Raw genomic sequence first — 16195 nt, 5'->3', positions numbered from 1 at the left:
ATATAATAAATAATTCCATAAATTTTGAAAGAGATTATTAAAAAATATATAATAAGTAAAAATTACTAAAAATTTTGAAAGGGCCATTAATATATATATATATATATATAATAAAAAATTTTAAAAATTTTGGGGGCCATAGTTACACTACCCTCCGCCCCTGATTCCAACCAATAAAAAGAGTTGGTTCAGCTTAAATTTTGATTCATAGCATAAAATAGAAAATTTGTTGATTTATGAAAGTGCTAATTAGTTAAAGTTAATATAATGTTATTAACTTAAACCCCATTGATATGTAATGACCAAGAAGGGGAAGGGGGGGTTGGGGGAATTCTTTCCTTCCTTTTATGATATGAATGAATTTATTACTTTTCAAAAAAAAGAAACCTTAAACCCCACTGATGCTGGACAAAAATGGAGTTATTTCAGCATAGGATGCTGGATCCAAGGAAGAAAAACCGACCCAAATTGGAGTATTTAGGACTCTGAAAACTTGCTGTAATCAGTTACGCGTGAGTTGTAAAGCTGAAAGTAGGCATAGGATGCGCCCAATGGTGGGTTAACATGATGACAAAGGCTCTCCACATAGAGCACCCCCACACTCTCATAGACTTTGTAAAGGGGTATTTCCTTTCAAGTTGTCCCTCCCTCTCTCCCGCTTGCCCTACAAAAGCAGAAACGAAAATGCGTCAAAATGCAGCAGCCTTTGCAACTCCAACATAACCTCACTTGTAAAGTTATTAAGAACCTGGACATTAATAAGGAAATAAATAAATATTAATCAATAGTTTAATTTACTAATAACCATTGCTTTTCTGGGACAATAGTTTATTGGTGTGTGAATTCTTGGGCAAACAAGGAGTCATGCATGGACTGAGCTGTTCAATATACGGATTGCGGAAGCCAAATTTATGCGAAGCAGGTTCTTTCTAACTCTCAACTGGCAAAAGACAAGAGACAATAATTCCACTGCAAAATGGGTCCGTACTTGGCAACATTGAATGAGGCCTTACGGGCAACAGGGATAGAATGTTTTGTAAGTTTGACGTCTGCTTTGATCAGCTAATGCTAGCACACGATGACCCGGACTAAGGATCTTCATTCTTGTATTTGCAAGTAGTTTAAGATCGTAGTCAATTTCTTCAGTCTGCTTCATACGGGTCACCCGATACCTTGGTTGCTAAACGGAAGTAAATGACTCGATGTTATGACATGCTTAATCACAATGGTAATGCAGCTACTGCAAAAGCGACGAGACTGAAGAGAATTTAGAATCAAAACCCAATAATAATAATAATAATAGGGAAAGGAAGAGGGCTGTGCTGTGCAGCGTTTGATGCTTCCATTTGACAGAACACTGGCCCAGGGTCTTCTTCCGTCTCAATCTCTAGAAGGGCAAACGAATACTAGCAATCGAGCTGGCTTTGCAGTAGCAAAGCGAGGGAAAGATACCACATAACCTTCAAGGAAGCATGATTTCCAGCTAGACTCATTATCTTCTACCGCAGATGGACCTAAAAGTAGGACCAGCAGATCCTTTTTGTTTTCCCTGGTTGGTTGTCATTCTCAAGTTTAAAATCACGTTCGTTTGCTGATTTCCCATTTTCATCCCATCTCATTAAATATTTCTTAAGCGTACATGTTGCTACAGTTACTTGTTTTGGGTGGAGGGAGGAGGACAGGCATTTAGACAAGACCAAAAGTAAGAACCCAACCCTGAAATTTAAACCTTCATTGAGGAGTAACAACTAACAACTACTACACCAGTCATAATTTATTTTCTCCACAACACATCTTATCATAGGAGCTGTGTATCAAATAAATGCCTATCTTATCACAGCATTACTACAACCACCAACCAAATTGGAAAGGTGCATCAAATGTGCAAGTTCATAATTCATATACACACCCACCAATGCACAAACATATGCATATATGTATGTGTGCATGAGAGAACGAGAGAGAAATGAATTTAAGCACAAGTGTGTGAAACCAGGCAGATATAGATGCCATCTGCAGAAAAGCAACAGATGTAAATCTAGACACATGAGGTTAAACTGTATTGAAAATTGATGAATTGTCATCAGTACATAAATTATAGGTATTAAAAGAATGATATTCCCAACAAATTAAACAAGGAACCCCGGGAGCATTAACAACATTGTCAACAAAAAAAAATACATGTCAAAGTCACCCAAGATTCATATCAACAAGACTACACTTACACACCTAAACACACAACCACAAACCTTACGTGGGAAGCTAGGCTCTGACAAGCAACACAGACACCCCAAAGGAAAACACCTAGCGAGAAAGGAAAAGTAGTGCAGAGGTAATCATCAGCACCGTGAAGAACAGTTTCGATCTACTGCCTGTGATTGATGTTGCCCAAGAGATATCCTGCGGCCTGAAAAAGAAACAACCAAGCAGAATTAAGCAAATTAGCCATTTACCTTTTTTAGAGCTAACTTAAAAAGAGAACTTCACATAAAAGGACTCGTTTTGCATACTTCTGCAATTTGCTGAGGGCCCCACAATAGAGCACGTTGTCTGGCATAGGGAATTCAGTTTTGTTCGTAGCCTCTGGATTGACAACCCTGACATATGTTTCTTGGCCAAGATACCACGAGTCAAGGTTTTCTGTTCTGAGGTTCCAGACTCCAACGTTGTCAAGTGATATCAAGATTGCCGTCCACGCACCAGGATAAACCTATAGAGACAGATAGATTACATTTGAGTATTCTTGTTAAAAGAACCAGGTATGTTGTGAGTTTCATCTTTCTCCACTAAAATATGATAGATATCAGTATGTATGGTTGATTGCAAGTCCAAGACTAGCAAACCATAAGCACAAGTCTAATTACCTACCTGTGTTGTGGTGCGGGCAATGCCATCCCACTTGTTATATGTGCCCCTGCTATTCTCTGACCACTCACCATAATCCATTCTGCAACAAGATAATTGAAGAGTTAGAGCTAAAATCATAGTGCTTATGGATATTTTTATTCATGATGATGTGTAGAGTAAGGAAAAAAATTCCTACCCAACAACGAAAAATGCATATCCACTCATGTGATAGCTCTGCACCTTGGTGTCATTGTTCTGCAGGATAACTTCCATAAATCCCCTATACGTTCCATTAATTACGGATGTTTCCATCTTAGGTGACCCTGTAAGTGGTGCTTTGGGAAAATCAAGCTTGTACACCCCCTTAACCTTGAACTGGTCAGCAAGCCGGATTGGTGTAGCAGGATTGACAAATGATATCCCACTGAGTGTTGTTCGACGTTTCCCATCAATAGTCACTGGTGGCTTGTTTTGCAACACATAAATTTCTGTCACATTGATTGAACCATATCTAAAAGATCCCTGTGGGTTAGGGCGAGCACCACTGGCGGATACATTCCATCTGCATAATTTAAGCACAGAAAAGTAAGAAGGCATAAGCAACTAACATATTCTATAACCAATGACCAAAATAATACTTTAAATATGTATTCTTTACACTAAATCAGAAGTCCATGATAATTTTCTTTTCCAAATGATTTCAGACCAGCAATATAGACTTTCCTCTTCATAGGAAAAGCAGTACCGCACGTAAAAAATTTTCCTCACCAAATTTACAGGTTTTGTGCTTTATTATTAAGTGAATGTGAAACTATTAAATAGAAAACTTAAGAGCCAATAGTTCAAATGTCCTGAACTTATCACATTGTTTGAAGTCTCAATGAGTCACCACAAACAAGATGGTCATACAAGCAAAAAACCCAATGTGTGAGAAAAATTTGCTTGTGCAGTAACCAAAAACGAAAACCAACCTGATAGATCTTGCTTGGTTCATTGAAAAGGTTTTGTCATATTCATCCTGTGGTGGATCAGGGAGGGGACCAGCTGCCTTTCCTTTTGAATTTGAATAACGCAAAATGGCAACACCAGTAACTCGTTTCCACAGTGATTCATTAACCATTCTAGCACTTGCTACAATGTAGTAATCAGTACTTGCATTCTGATCGGTGGTTAGGAGAAAAGAATAAGACTGTCCTACGTGTATGTCTAAGCTAGTGTAGTTCTGCTGCACTGTATATGATCCCTCAGTCTCTGCCAGAAGCAAATTATGGCTCTGAATCCTGAAATTTAAGGAGGTTGATATTCCCACATTGTGCACTCGAAGGCGGTAAGTTCTCCCTGCCCACAATAATAATGTAATGTTATCATTTGGGAGCTTGAAAAACTCAACCATAGACGTAAAGGTAATAACAAATTCAAGTTAGATCATATGCATTGATATATATGTATGTATACATATAACTGGCAATGTATTTATACTGTGGTCAAAAATCAGATGCACATCCGAAAATGGAAAGGCCAGTGCTACTCCAAAATTCACTGCTAATTTCATATGAACTTAATGCCAGTTAACTTGGGATAACTACTAGTATAATTTTATATGCGAAACTGAATATTCCCAACAGGGAAGTTGCATGCCGTATGCAAAGCTCCAACCCACAATTAAAGCCAGTAGATGCATTACTTGGAAAATTCTAAAATACAACTGCACTACAATAAACAGATGCTAATGGCTTCCAGATTCTAACTCCCGGAATTAAATCCATATTCAGTTATTAAAACAACCTGTAATCACACAAGCAGTAGAGTTGACATATTTAGAAATGTGTAGTAATTAGCAAATCCTAAGTAAGCAATGTCTGGCATAAAATAATCACCAGGGTGAACGTTAATCGTTTCATAATTGATGCCATCAGGTACAAGAGTATCATTATATCGGTAAGGGCCTTTTCCATTAATAAGAACTCCATCAGGCATCCCTAGGTCTTTTCCAGCATCAAGTGCCTTTCTCAAAGCCTAAAATCCAAAAGAAGGGGTCATCATTAGACATTACATCCTACACCCAATCCAACCGGAAAAGGAAAAAGAAAAAACTACATAGTCCAGTAACTTAACGAAGTACTAACCGTGTGGTTGCGTGTGTACCAATCACCAATCATAATGGTAATGTCCCCATCAGGGGTGTCAAAAGGAATTGGAATAATATCCCTATTGTTTATCATAAAGCCGCCAAAACCACCAGCCGCTCTCTGGAAGTGCAGTGATGGAAAGTAGAAGAAACTCCCAATTTGGTCCTTAACCTGGAACTGGTAAGTCCAGTTCCACTTTGGAGGAATTGGACAATTAGTTCCAGGAAGTCCATCTTGCCATGAACTACGCCTCTGTTGAATCCCAGACCTATCTCACCCAACAAAAACCATACAGTTAATTACTCTATCTATCTTTGTACTTTGATTTTACCTAACAAAGATTACTGCAAAGAAAGATCTACCAATGGATGAGTAAACTCTCGTCCAATTTGTTTCGAACATTGACAACGACATTGTTGTTAGTAGTTGCATTGATAGTGGGACCAGGAAACTTGTTATTAATAGCAATAACCTACAAAGTAATGCAGATGTGGAAACGATTAGTAGAACTCAACTAGCTCCAGAGCATTACTCTAAAGCTCACTTAAATCTCAAACACCAAGCAAAAGGAACTACAGTTTTTGTAGATCTGAAGCTAAAAATTGAGACTTTAAGCAATGTAAAGGCAACCCATTTATCAGTTATGAAAGTTAAGCAGAACCACATGAAAAAAAAGTACTGGAAATAGTAGTAAGAGGAAGTAGATAGCAGCAAAAATGTCAAAGCAGAAGAAAGAGATTTCGTAAAGAGCATACCTGTTGGGGAACACCCAGAGGAGAAGCAGTGATGTAAGAGACCTCAAAATCATAGAAAACAAACGGATCTCCAGCAAAACACAAGCCCAAAAGCAGAGCAATGTGGATAAGAAACAGACCCAAGAACTTACCCAAAGCCATTCTTCAAGGAAAAAGAAAAGAAAAACCCTTTTTACGTTTGTCTTTCAAAATTTTTAGAGAGAAATCTTTGCTAAAACTTTGCTGGGCTTTACATTATCTGATAGGCAAAAGAAAGAGAAGAAGAACATGCGGCTCTAAAGATAGAAACTTTTGAGAAAGAGAGAGAATAGAAACGGCTATAAAATTTTGCTTTATGAGTTTGGTTCTTTTTAGTGAGATGAAAAATGAGCACTTTGGATGGGGTTAATGAGTGGAGATCCCTCAAAGGGCAAGGCATTTGATTTGTCGGTCACCGGTCATCATTCATAAGGGGAAGAGAGAGAAACTGTGAGAGAAAAAAAAGAAGACTTGTGGAGAGAGAAAGAGCGGGTGACAGCCAGTAGCCAGTTCACAGTTACAACATAGAAATGAAAATGCGTGTGTTGTTTGTGTTTTGTACATGCAATGTGCACAAACAGGTACCACCACGCAGCCACAGGCGTTAGACCGCGTTGTTAAATTCGAGTGATGTCTTTTGATGGTCGATGATGGAGCAACGTTCAGATCCTCTGAAAGCGCCACATGATTGCCAGCAAGCACATGATCGCGTGTGGACCCCCCCAAATGAAATCAATTGCCTTTTGTTTGTTAGAAATTGCAGCTACCGCCCTCCCTAATAACCGCTTGAATTGATGTTCGGATTGACAGTTGGTTAAAAAAAAAGTAAACTGTAAAAGGATAATGTTTTATTTTTATATTTTATATGTATTTAAATTTAAACTTTTACGATTTTGATTAAAATCATTTTAAATTCAAGGCTCTTTAAATTTGAATTATTAACTTTTTTAAAATTCAGATTTTATTGGGTACATGTTGAATTTTTTTTTTTAAAGAAATTTTCAAATTCGAAATTATTTTGCTACATCTGATTGGTGGTGTTGAGTAACCAATGGACAATGGAGGAGCAGTAGTTTAACATTTACCTCCAGATGCCAAATACTAAGAAGAAGAGCTGTTAAGGAAACTGTTCGACTGTTGTCTTATCCTTTTTGAGCGTGGCAATGACAGTATCCAAAAGAGGCAAAGTCAGACGAAAAAAGCATACTACCATCATTATACTGCAATATAAGTATTTTTCCAAATTCAAGTCTTTTGAAAAAGAAAAATACATCACCCATGTATTTGGAGCCTATTTAACTTTTCTTCGTATTTATATCTAAAATTACACATAAAAGTAATTTTTATTTTGTTATGATCAAATTTATGAATTATTATTCGATAATAGTTGAGAAATAAAAATTTTTCATATTGTCATGCACGTGGCACGTCCCATAACATCAAAGAATGCAGCTTCCAGCTTTTCTTTAATTTTATTGGGTGGACCACCTGTTTATCTGATCCAAAAGGGTGTATGGACGTGGGGTTCAATTTCCCCTTTTTTATTATTTTTCTTCAAAATTTTCAACCCTTTATTCAGTTTTTATGTCTTTTAATAAAAAAATAATTTTTTTCAGCATTTAAAGGCGTAATTATTATCCTTTTAATTTTGCAATTGCTCTTCATAAATTATTTCAATTAATTAACTATTTTTCATAAATCATGTGACGTTGGGGCGTTGTAAAGACACTTGAACGTTTATGAAAGACACCAATTATGTCGAGGTTGAAAACCCCACTAAAGTGAATCACTAATTTTGACAAGGTTGAAAACCTCACTAAAGTGAAAAATAGCTAAAATCTCACATTAGTTGGTTAGGTTAAAGATATTAAAACCTCATACTCTTTAAAAAGAGCTTAAAAAAATAAATATTTTTACTTAAAAAAATATTATTTATTAACTTTTAACTCTGAACGTGAATAATAACTAAACCTAAGGGTCCCCTTTATAGTATTATAGGCTCATATCCTAATAAAATTATATTTTATGTTGTCTAATACAATTAGAATAATTAATAAGAGATTTAAATAAAATAGGTATTATATTCCTAAATAGAATATGACTATCCTAATTAAATACTAATTCTTAAAAATATTAAAATAAAAATAAAAATAATCCTAATCTAAATAGAATAAAAAAATAAATACTAAATCAACTAAATTAATAAAAAATTAAATTTAATAAAATACAATTCTAGACGCTCCTGCCTCATCATGTTTCATTAAAAATTTTCTTGTAATCTCTACTAAATTCTTAGAATCCAATAATTAATGCCTTTTACAATAGAATTCAATAATGCTATCCTTAATTACTTCTTGTTAATACGAAAGTATCTATCTATTTTTTTTGAGATCTCATGGCCCTATATAACAAGATGATATATATATATATATATATATCAATGACAGTTTGGTCGTTTTCCTTGTATCAACATCAGAGTTGTTGACTGGGTTTAGCAAGCGAAGGAGATATATCTCACTGGCATGTGTAGTTTTTTTGTATATTTTCTCAACAAACAAAAAAAAGTTTTTTTTTTGTTATTATTTAATAAAAAACTAAAAGAAAGGAAGATTAAACATCTCGCAAATTATTGTGTTATAGATGTATCTTATAATGTGAAAACGAGATTGTTAAATTTACTTTATTATATTATAATAAAATATATATTTAGTGCATACTTATACAATATCATTTAACTACAAAGTGTCATTTTTTGAACATGTAAAATTAAAAGTTTAAATATCGACATTCAAAATAAATATTTTTAAAATTATGAGTATATAGTTTTAAAGATTTTTAATTTTTAAATTTATTTATTAATGAAATGACAACATTTGATTCACTAATAATATGTAGAATCTATACACTAATAGTTTATCAAATATAAAACTATTATATATATGTTATGTTATATATATAATTAAACCTATGTTTTAAGACTAAAATTTGTTCACAAGGGTTTCTTTTATAATTAGTATCAGGGAAAGTTCATAATTATAGAGATATTATAAAATCATGAATTAAAGATTCACTTGAATTGGTGGAAAATGTTTTAGGTCACCTAACCTTGGCCCAAAATCAAATATCATGACAATCTACTTTGAGCACAAGCTTAACATAGAGAAATCAAATAAACAATTGGAACTTTAATACCTGCTGATAACTAGGATTATCTCAGTCCATAAAAAGAATGTGGCTGACTTTGTGACTAAATCAACGATTATATGCAAAAGCTTTGTACTTAATTTTGTCTTTAATAAACCATAGGGCAAACACGTGCAATTAAATTAAAACCTGCCAGATACCTTTAATAAATTTTAAATAAATTTTTAAAAAATACTGTATTTATAATCAAATTATAAAAGATTTTGGAGAGGATGACATTTTTTATTTATTTATTTGTAACTAAGACAGAATCCAACCACAGCTGTTCAGCAAACAGAGAAGCACAGAAAAGACTACCTCAAAGAGATGGGAAAAATTGGATCCAATGAACTTGAAAGTCTTCTTCTTCTTCTTCCCCCAGTTATTTGAAAGGGATGGGTTCTGCCTCTATTTTATGAGCTTTATTAAATGATCAACAAAGATCAAAATTTTAATTGGTTCTTGGACCCGGGTGAATGGTTATTACCTCTTAAATGTGTGTTGTCTGTGTAATAAAAGGTATGTGGATGATTACACATCACATGCTGCGTTGCTGACTGTTGATATAATAATTAATTCTGTATTAAGGTGAGTCCAAGATGAGGAAAAATCCGGAAATGCCCAGCTCTGTGATAACTAGTCCCCAGCTAAATGATATAAGGTTGATTTACCAAAATCAGAAAAGAAATTAAAGACATAAAATTCAATCTTTCTGATAATAAACAGTTCTTTGTCGGGTAAAATTATAATTCACTACAAATTTTAAGTAATCCAAGTTTGTCGTCGACATAACAATCATTATGTTGATCCAACTCACAGCAATGTTAAACCATTGACATTGTCTTGATTGGTAGCATACATGGATGTATACACTGTAAGGGAAAGAAATACCTTCGTTTCTTTGTCAGTTTGCATGAAACTCCAAGAAAAAAAGAAAAAGATTCCCATAGTTTAGTGAAAACAAGTACTTCAATTAAAGGAGAAGGATTTGGTATAGTTGGCATGACAGTAAATATATAATTGAATATGAATATTTTAATGCATTGTTATCACTACAGCTGCATAATTAACCACACTCAATCCCCACACCCAAAGGCACATGGAAGCTTGCTGTTGTACAAATTAAAAAAAGAAAAAAGAAAAAACAAGTTTACTTAAAATAATAAGTTAATGATATCTTTTCAAGCAGACAAGAAACCTTCTGCTTGGACTATTGTTCTCACCTTAATTCAGTTCAAAGTCATAATCGTACCGATAACATTATACAATCAATATAATTTGAACCCCACCCTAAAGAAAATGATTTTGATTGATTCTTTTGTTTGAAAAACTGAGTTGGTAAAAGTACTAGGGTGTGAGCTGAGGTCGTGCTAGCGAAGCAAGCTTCCGCAAATCCAGCAGCGATTGGCTCCACATAAACAAGGTCATCAAAATGATTCTCCTTTTCGTCTTTTAAACCAAAACCAACCCCAAATGCCAAATGGCATTGCCGGTATGGACTAGGCAGACAGGATTCGAGCTAACCTCAACCATGGATAAACGTGAAAGCTATAATTTCTTTAACGTTTTGTTTTTTTTTTAAATAATATAATAGCTTATTATGTTAATAATCATAATTTAAACGGGATTAAAAAAAGAAATTTAAATTTAAAATTCTAGTGGATCATTATATCCAAAGTTTCAGATGTTAGTACCATGTTTTACCCCATTACAAGAAAACTTTTATTGGAAAAAGCATTTGTCATTGATTTTAGGCTTTAGATAACGAATCGGGTTTTTAAAATATATCGATTTACGTAATTAAATTATTTATCTTAACTTTTGATTGTATTAAGAAATTTATTTTTTTAACAATAAAAAATTAACACTCTTTAAATTTTATATCATTTAAATATAATATATGACATGATTTGATTATGTGATCACATGACTGTTAAAGTGATCATATCATTATATGTCAAGTGAGAAGTGTAAAATAGAAAAAATCACCTCATTTGTCGTGATACAATCAAGCCATGTGGATACTAAATATCCACTAATAATAAGAATGATAATGGTTAATTTTTCATTATTGATTAAATGTTTGTATTGATACAATAAAAGAATAAAATTTTTTATATAAATAAAAAATAAATATTTTCTAATATAATAAAAATATAAGAACTTACTTCCATAAACTAATAAGGTCAAGAGCTTTCCTTATCTAAGTTTTAATTTTATTTTTAATTAAAGAATAACTATTTAACTTTATTGTTTATCTTTATTTTTATTTTATTTATATTTGGGGTTTTTCATGGTCCTAAAAGGAAGAATATAAATGTCAAAATGGATACTATATAAGTTTTGAAATAAAAAAGAAAAAACACAAATTAGCCTATATTTGGAAATTATGGGATACACAACAATACGGCTTACATGCTTAGCTACTAGACTCGTGGAAAAAGTAATGGGCTGGATCTCATGCTCTGAGGTGCCTCTCAAATGCCAACCAAGCCCCAAATAGTTTATGCTTTTCTGTCCAATTGGCTAGCCCATGACCTATGCTCCCATTGCTGTTTCCATGATTTTCCATTCTAAAAGTGGTCTTTTTAATTTTTAAATCAATTTTCTAGGCCCAATTCTGTAGGGCTTAGGTCTCAGGCTTAAAGCAGATTAACGTATTTATATGTTCAACAATAACTGGTAGATAGCGGATTCTATTGAATATATAAGAAAAATGGGCTTAAAATTGCATTGATAAAAAAGTTAATATAATTTTGTTGCAAATATAAACAAGGAAGTTCAAATCCCAGTTTTTGTTTTCCTCTGAAATAATTTTTCAGATAATCGAACTATAGGATGTAAAAGAAGAGAACAAAAAACAATAAGCAATTTATAATCTTCATTAACATGGCGTCTGCAGATGCCGATGATATTTCAGTCTCGGGCTCTCTGCATTTAGAAATGCATGTCCGCACATTCGTTTCATTTTAAGTATTCCTGAACTAGATCTAATTCTTGGCCAAAAAAGAAAAAAAGAGAAAGATCTAACTCATTCCATTTCCCATCAAACTGATGAGATGGCATGGTTTGGTTGAAGAGGGTACAAAAATTAATGAATGGTGAGGTTCGGATTAACAGATTTCTTTTTGGCCCTTCAGAACTTCCCATCATTTGGATAGGGCCGAATGAACGCAGAGTTCATTTGCCATATCTTAAGCGAGGCGGTAACACTGGCCTCAGTGGCATTGTTGAACAAGAACACTTTAGCAGCTCCGTAGATTGCTTTTGTCGGATAAACCCGAGATGTGATGACTGTCCTCCCACCTTGAGCAAAGCTTTCGATTATCGAATGATCCACCTGGAAAATAATACATTTTCAATGTTTATTGAGTATGCCATTCTGATTCTCATAGTAAGGCAAATTATTTATTCGCATTTATACAGCAACAAAAGAAGAAAACAAGTTCAACTCACCAGCATTCTGAGGGATAAGTTTTCGCCTTCAAGTACCGGAACAAAGCTCCCATAAATTAGTTTATTAACATCAGATGCCGCAGATGATCTGAAAGAATAGAACGTGGTAAGTCCTAGCTATCAGATGAGCTGACTCGAGTTAAGAGAGAACAGCGGAGGTTTATACATACCGAGATTGATCATTGCAGAAGAAAGTCTTGAGATTGCCATCAGATCCTTTGGCAATGTAGAAGTATACCGGAGTCTGCTCACTGAGGCTTTCATCTGCAAGAGCCAAAAGACCAAATGGTCCCAATGCCCCACGTTCTGCAGCTCCACCACTGGTTCCGCAGCTGAATGTTTCATTGGACCCAGTTGCTTTCTCCAAAGCCTCTTTATCTATCACAAACTCGGCCATGATATCCAACTGCCACATCACCAGGCATTTCCTTGTCAGTTAACAGGATCTTGGTCTACGAATTATCATCGACAAGCCATGTTACAAAAGAAAAAGACAAACCTGTGTGGCTGATCCAACATCTAGAGGAACAACTGTTCCTGCCTGGAGTGTCACCTGGTTAAATTCATTGCTCTTCAACCGTAAACTCTCTGTTTCTTCCACTGGCCATTGAAGCAAATGAGTACCAGTCTTATTGTCAAACAAAATTGTCCTTGGGATGCTCTGTAAGTGAATAGCACATTAGAAACACGTTAAAGAAACTGAAGAAATCTGACTTTTATTTAATGTTTATGGTCCAATGAAATAGAAAAATTACCTGAAGAGATGCCCATCCTTTCTGCACATCTGCGGCTTCACTATCAGATTCTCCAATCCAACCCCACAACACTCTTCTGTTTTTGTTCTGATCATAGAAAGTCTTGGCAGCGTAGAATATTCCATAATCATACCTTATTCCAATGCCAACATCAATTTCAGGTTGGTCAGGAATCCATGTACCATTCTTCTCATGATATGTCCCGATAGCATAGTAATCATGCCTGTCATCATCCAGGCTTGCCTTGACCACATGCTTCACTCCAGGTCCATTAACGGATGTCTCCAAGCCATTTTCTTCTGTTTTTGAAACGGGGAAGAAGTCCACACACTCCCACATGCCAGTCCCGGAAACAGCATGAAGTGCCCCATCTAACCGCTCATAGTTTATGAAATCCGTAGTATCATATATCAAAGCTATGCCAGTTTTATTTATCTTGGACCCTATGGTAATGCGCCACTTCCCTTCAGAGGTTAACCAGGCGGTAGTTGGATCACGGAAATCCATTTTATCGATGCCTGGGGGTGGAACTAGAACAGGGTTCCCAGGGTACTTGACCCAATTGATGAGGAGAGGGTCATTGGGGTTAGCAGGATAAGCAAGGTTTTGAACCTGAACAGCCTCCGCGGTGGATCCTGTGTACAGCATAACAACTTTTCCATCGGGGAGAATTGTGGCAGAACCAGTCCAGACGCCATTTACATCGTACCACTGGTCAGCAACCATTGCCAATGGGAGGTGAAGCCAATGGATCATGTCCCTGGACACAGCATGACCCCAAACAATGTCACCCCACACGGCAGCATTCGGGTTGTATTGGTAGAAGAAATGATACCATCCCTTGTAGAACAATGGACCTGTTATTTCGATCGAAATTTAGAAATCAAAAATTAATTCAGTGATTTAAATTGATCTTGTCATTTTTTAATGAAACTGATTGTCATTAAATTCCATCAAATCAAATAAAAATACGCATTCAAACATTTAATTCATTCATTAATATATAATTTAAAATTTAAATTCTCTTTCTTCAATTATTAAAAAAAAATTATAATACATATACATATACAAACATATATTCCACTCTGTCAAAACCCTCAGACGCCTAAGGATTTGACCGCTGTTTTCAGCGCAAAACACGTGTGTAGTTGTCAGAAGCCAACGATGTCTATGCTGTAAGAAGATGTGAACAAGAACCACATGTTTATACGGGTGCATTATTTACGCCCTTTTCCCTTTCCCAATAGATAGTTTTGGGAAACGTCGTTAAGTCCTTACTTTCCTTTCCATATTTTAATACCAGTTGTAAATTCTTTAGTATTGCCTACAGTATATAACTTTCAAACTCATGTGTACGTTACATTCGAGGTTCACAGAGGCAGAAATTTGGGCTGTATTTGGGTAAATGAAAGCATAAAATAAATAAATAATCATTTCATGTGGTATATTATAGATACATATACTCTTAATCAATAAAAAACAAGGTTAAAAATTAATTTTATTTTAATACTACTATTTAAAACTTATATATGTCTTGTACTATTTAATGTCTATGAAATACCTATAATGATACACTATATATCTTATACAAGTAACATTAATGATGAATATCCTGGCCAAAAAAGAAACTTTATTAAACGAAAAAAAGAAGGTGTGGGCTCCATCTCAACTACATATTATTGAGAATATTTTCAAATATGATTTTGATTGATCAATCTTTATTTTTCAATCGATTGTCTAATCAACCTGATACTATTAATCAATAGTGGCAAAAAGTTATCCTAGGATAAGAAAAAGTGCTTTTAGGCAAACAATAAGACACTGTGAAGGTTTTACTTTTATACAAAATCATATAATGATCTGCGACAACTTAGAAATGAGGCCTTACCATTAGGATCTGAAGCACACAGAAGCAGATTCCCACGTCAGAGCAAGAGTGTCGAGGCGCCAGCCATACAAAAAATTTCGAGATATAAGAAAATCAGCATATGTGAGTAGTAAACTATGAAGTCATGAAACTAAAAAATCAACCCCATTTTTCCTCTTTTTGGTTTGAAAAACATAATCCCCTCAAATCTAATGTTCAAGAAAATAATGTACTTTAATCTACCAGAAATTAGTCATCGAACTATGCTACTTGTTTCTCTTTTGGATTTACGCTGAAATCTTCTTTCTCCTGTTTGATCTATCTTTTTGAGATATGGGCAAAAGAAATACGTATTTCCTTTGGTTCACACCTTTTGTTTTTTTGCTGCTTTCTTTTCAATGAATATACCATTGAATTATCCAAAAAGTAGAGGCACTTTTAAAGCAGTGACTTAAAAAAAAGAAAACTTTTCCCTTACCATTCATCCAATTCTTTTCCGGTTGAAAATGAAAAGCTGTTCTCTGCCATGACAGCATGCTGTTGTTCCACGGATACACCAGCAAATTCCCGTCAACTTTGGCAGAAAGCCTGTTCGATTTCTCAGATACTCCGGCAGCCGGGCCACGTGACACCGGCCCCAAAGTTTCAGGTTTCTTGGTGGTCGACGTAGCCAATGAACCATGTTTATTTTCGTGTACATGAGCATTATATGACCCATTCTTTCCAATCAACAATGCCGCAAACAATCCAACCGCTAACAACCCAAAAAAGATTGTAAGCTGCTCTTTGATGGGGCTCCGGCGAGTTGCCTGAGACCCTGTCGGATAGGACCCATCTGAGCTGGACTTTGGAAGGAATGGATTTGTATCCGCCATTGTTTGGTAAAGTTGGATAAAACGGATAAAAAAAAAATAGAACCGAACGGCTGAATATGAAGGGAGAAAGAGAGGAGTGCGATGTTTCAGTGCCCTTAGGTTCTCATTGCTATATATGGGCAGTGCTTCGCTGGGCAAACAAGGTGGGTGGTTTACCTTCCTTGGTTGGGACCAGGAAAAGGCCAAGAAAAAAGAGAGAGAAAATTTACCAAAATATATTTGATTTGATTTTGCCTGAAGGCAAAGTGTAACCGCCATGTATTAGCTGTTAATTATAAGTAAAATCTGAGATCATCGTGTTATCCATGCA

At 35.0% G+C, this 16195-nt stretch overlaps 2 protein-coding genes across 2 annotated transcripts; both read right to left on the bottom strand.

Annotated features, from left to right (window-relative positions):
* LOC18606314 (monocopper oxidase-like protein SKU5) lies at positions 2034-6115 on the bottom strand. The gene is made up of 9 exons (XM_007039859.2): positions 5732-6115; positions 5339-5448; positions 4974-5244; positions 4725-4863; positions 3819-4185; positions 3044-3409; positions 2869-2947; positions 2511-2710; positions 2034-2407 (listed from the first exon to the last, which is right to left on the bottom strand). The coding sequence occupies exons 1-9, from the start codon at positions 5870-5872 to the stop codon at positions 2305-2307; spliced, it is 1776 nt and encodes a 591-aa protein (XP_007039921.2). The 5' UTR covers positions 5873-6115; the 3' UTR covers positions 2034-2304.
* On the bottom strand, positions 11784-15982 carry LOC18606313 (acid beta-fructofuranosidase). Its single transcript, XM_018117822.1, has 7 exons — positions 15489-15982; positions 15032-15040; positions 13144-14000; positions 12888-13049; positions 12559-12794; positions 12389-12476; positions 11784-12272 (listed from the first exon to the last, which is right to left on the bottom strand). The coding sequence occupies exons 1-7, from the start codon at positions 15883-15885 to the stop codon at positions 12069-12071; spliced, it is 1953 nt and encodes a 650-aa protein (XP_017973311.1). The 5' UTR covers positions 15886-15982; the 3' UTR covers positions 11784-12068.

The sequence above is a fragment of the Theobroma cacao genome, chromosome 3 (genome assembly GCF_000208745.1).
Source record: "Theobroma cacao cultivar B97-61/B2 chromosome 3, Criollo_cocoa_genome_V2, whole genome shotgun sequence".
NCBI classification, from domain to species: Eukaryota; Viridiplantae; Streptophyta; class Magnoliopsida; order Malvales; family Malvaceae; genus Theobroma; species Theobroma cacao.
Note: the sequence above shows the minus strand (reverse complement) of the source record. Positions and strands in the feature narration are given on the sequence as shown.

Coding starts and splice junctions, on each gene's coding strand:
- LOC18606314 (XM_007039859.2), bottom strand. CDS start 5,872: ATGGCTTTGGGTAAGTTCTTGGGTCTGTTTCTTATCCACATTGCTCTG. Junction 3,410..3,818: donor AACCAAGCAAGATCTATCAG/GTTGGTTTTCGT, acceptor TAAATTATGCAG/ATGGAATGTATCCGCCAGTG. Junction 2,948..3,043: donor TATGCATTTTTCGTTGTTGG/GTAGGAATTTTT, acceptor ATCTTGTTGCAG/AATGGATTATGGTGAGTGGT.
- LOC18606313 (XM_018117822.1), bottom strand. CDS start 15,885: ATGGCGGATACAAATCCATTCCTTCCAAAGTCCAGCTCAGATGGGTCC. Junction 12,477..12,558: donor TTCTGCAATGATCAATCTCG/GTATGTATAAAC, acceptor CTATTCTTTCAG/ATCATCTGCGGCATCTGATG. Junction 12,273..12,388: donor ACTTATCCCTCAGAATGCTG/GTGAGTTGAACT, acceptor ATTATTTTCCAG/GTGGATCATTCGATAATCGA.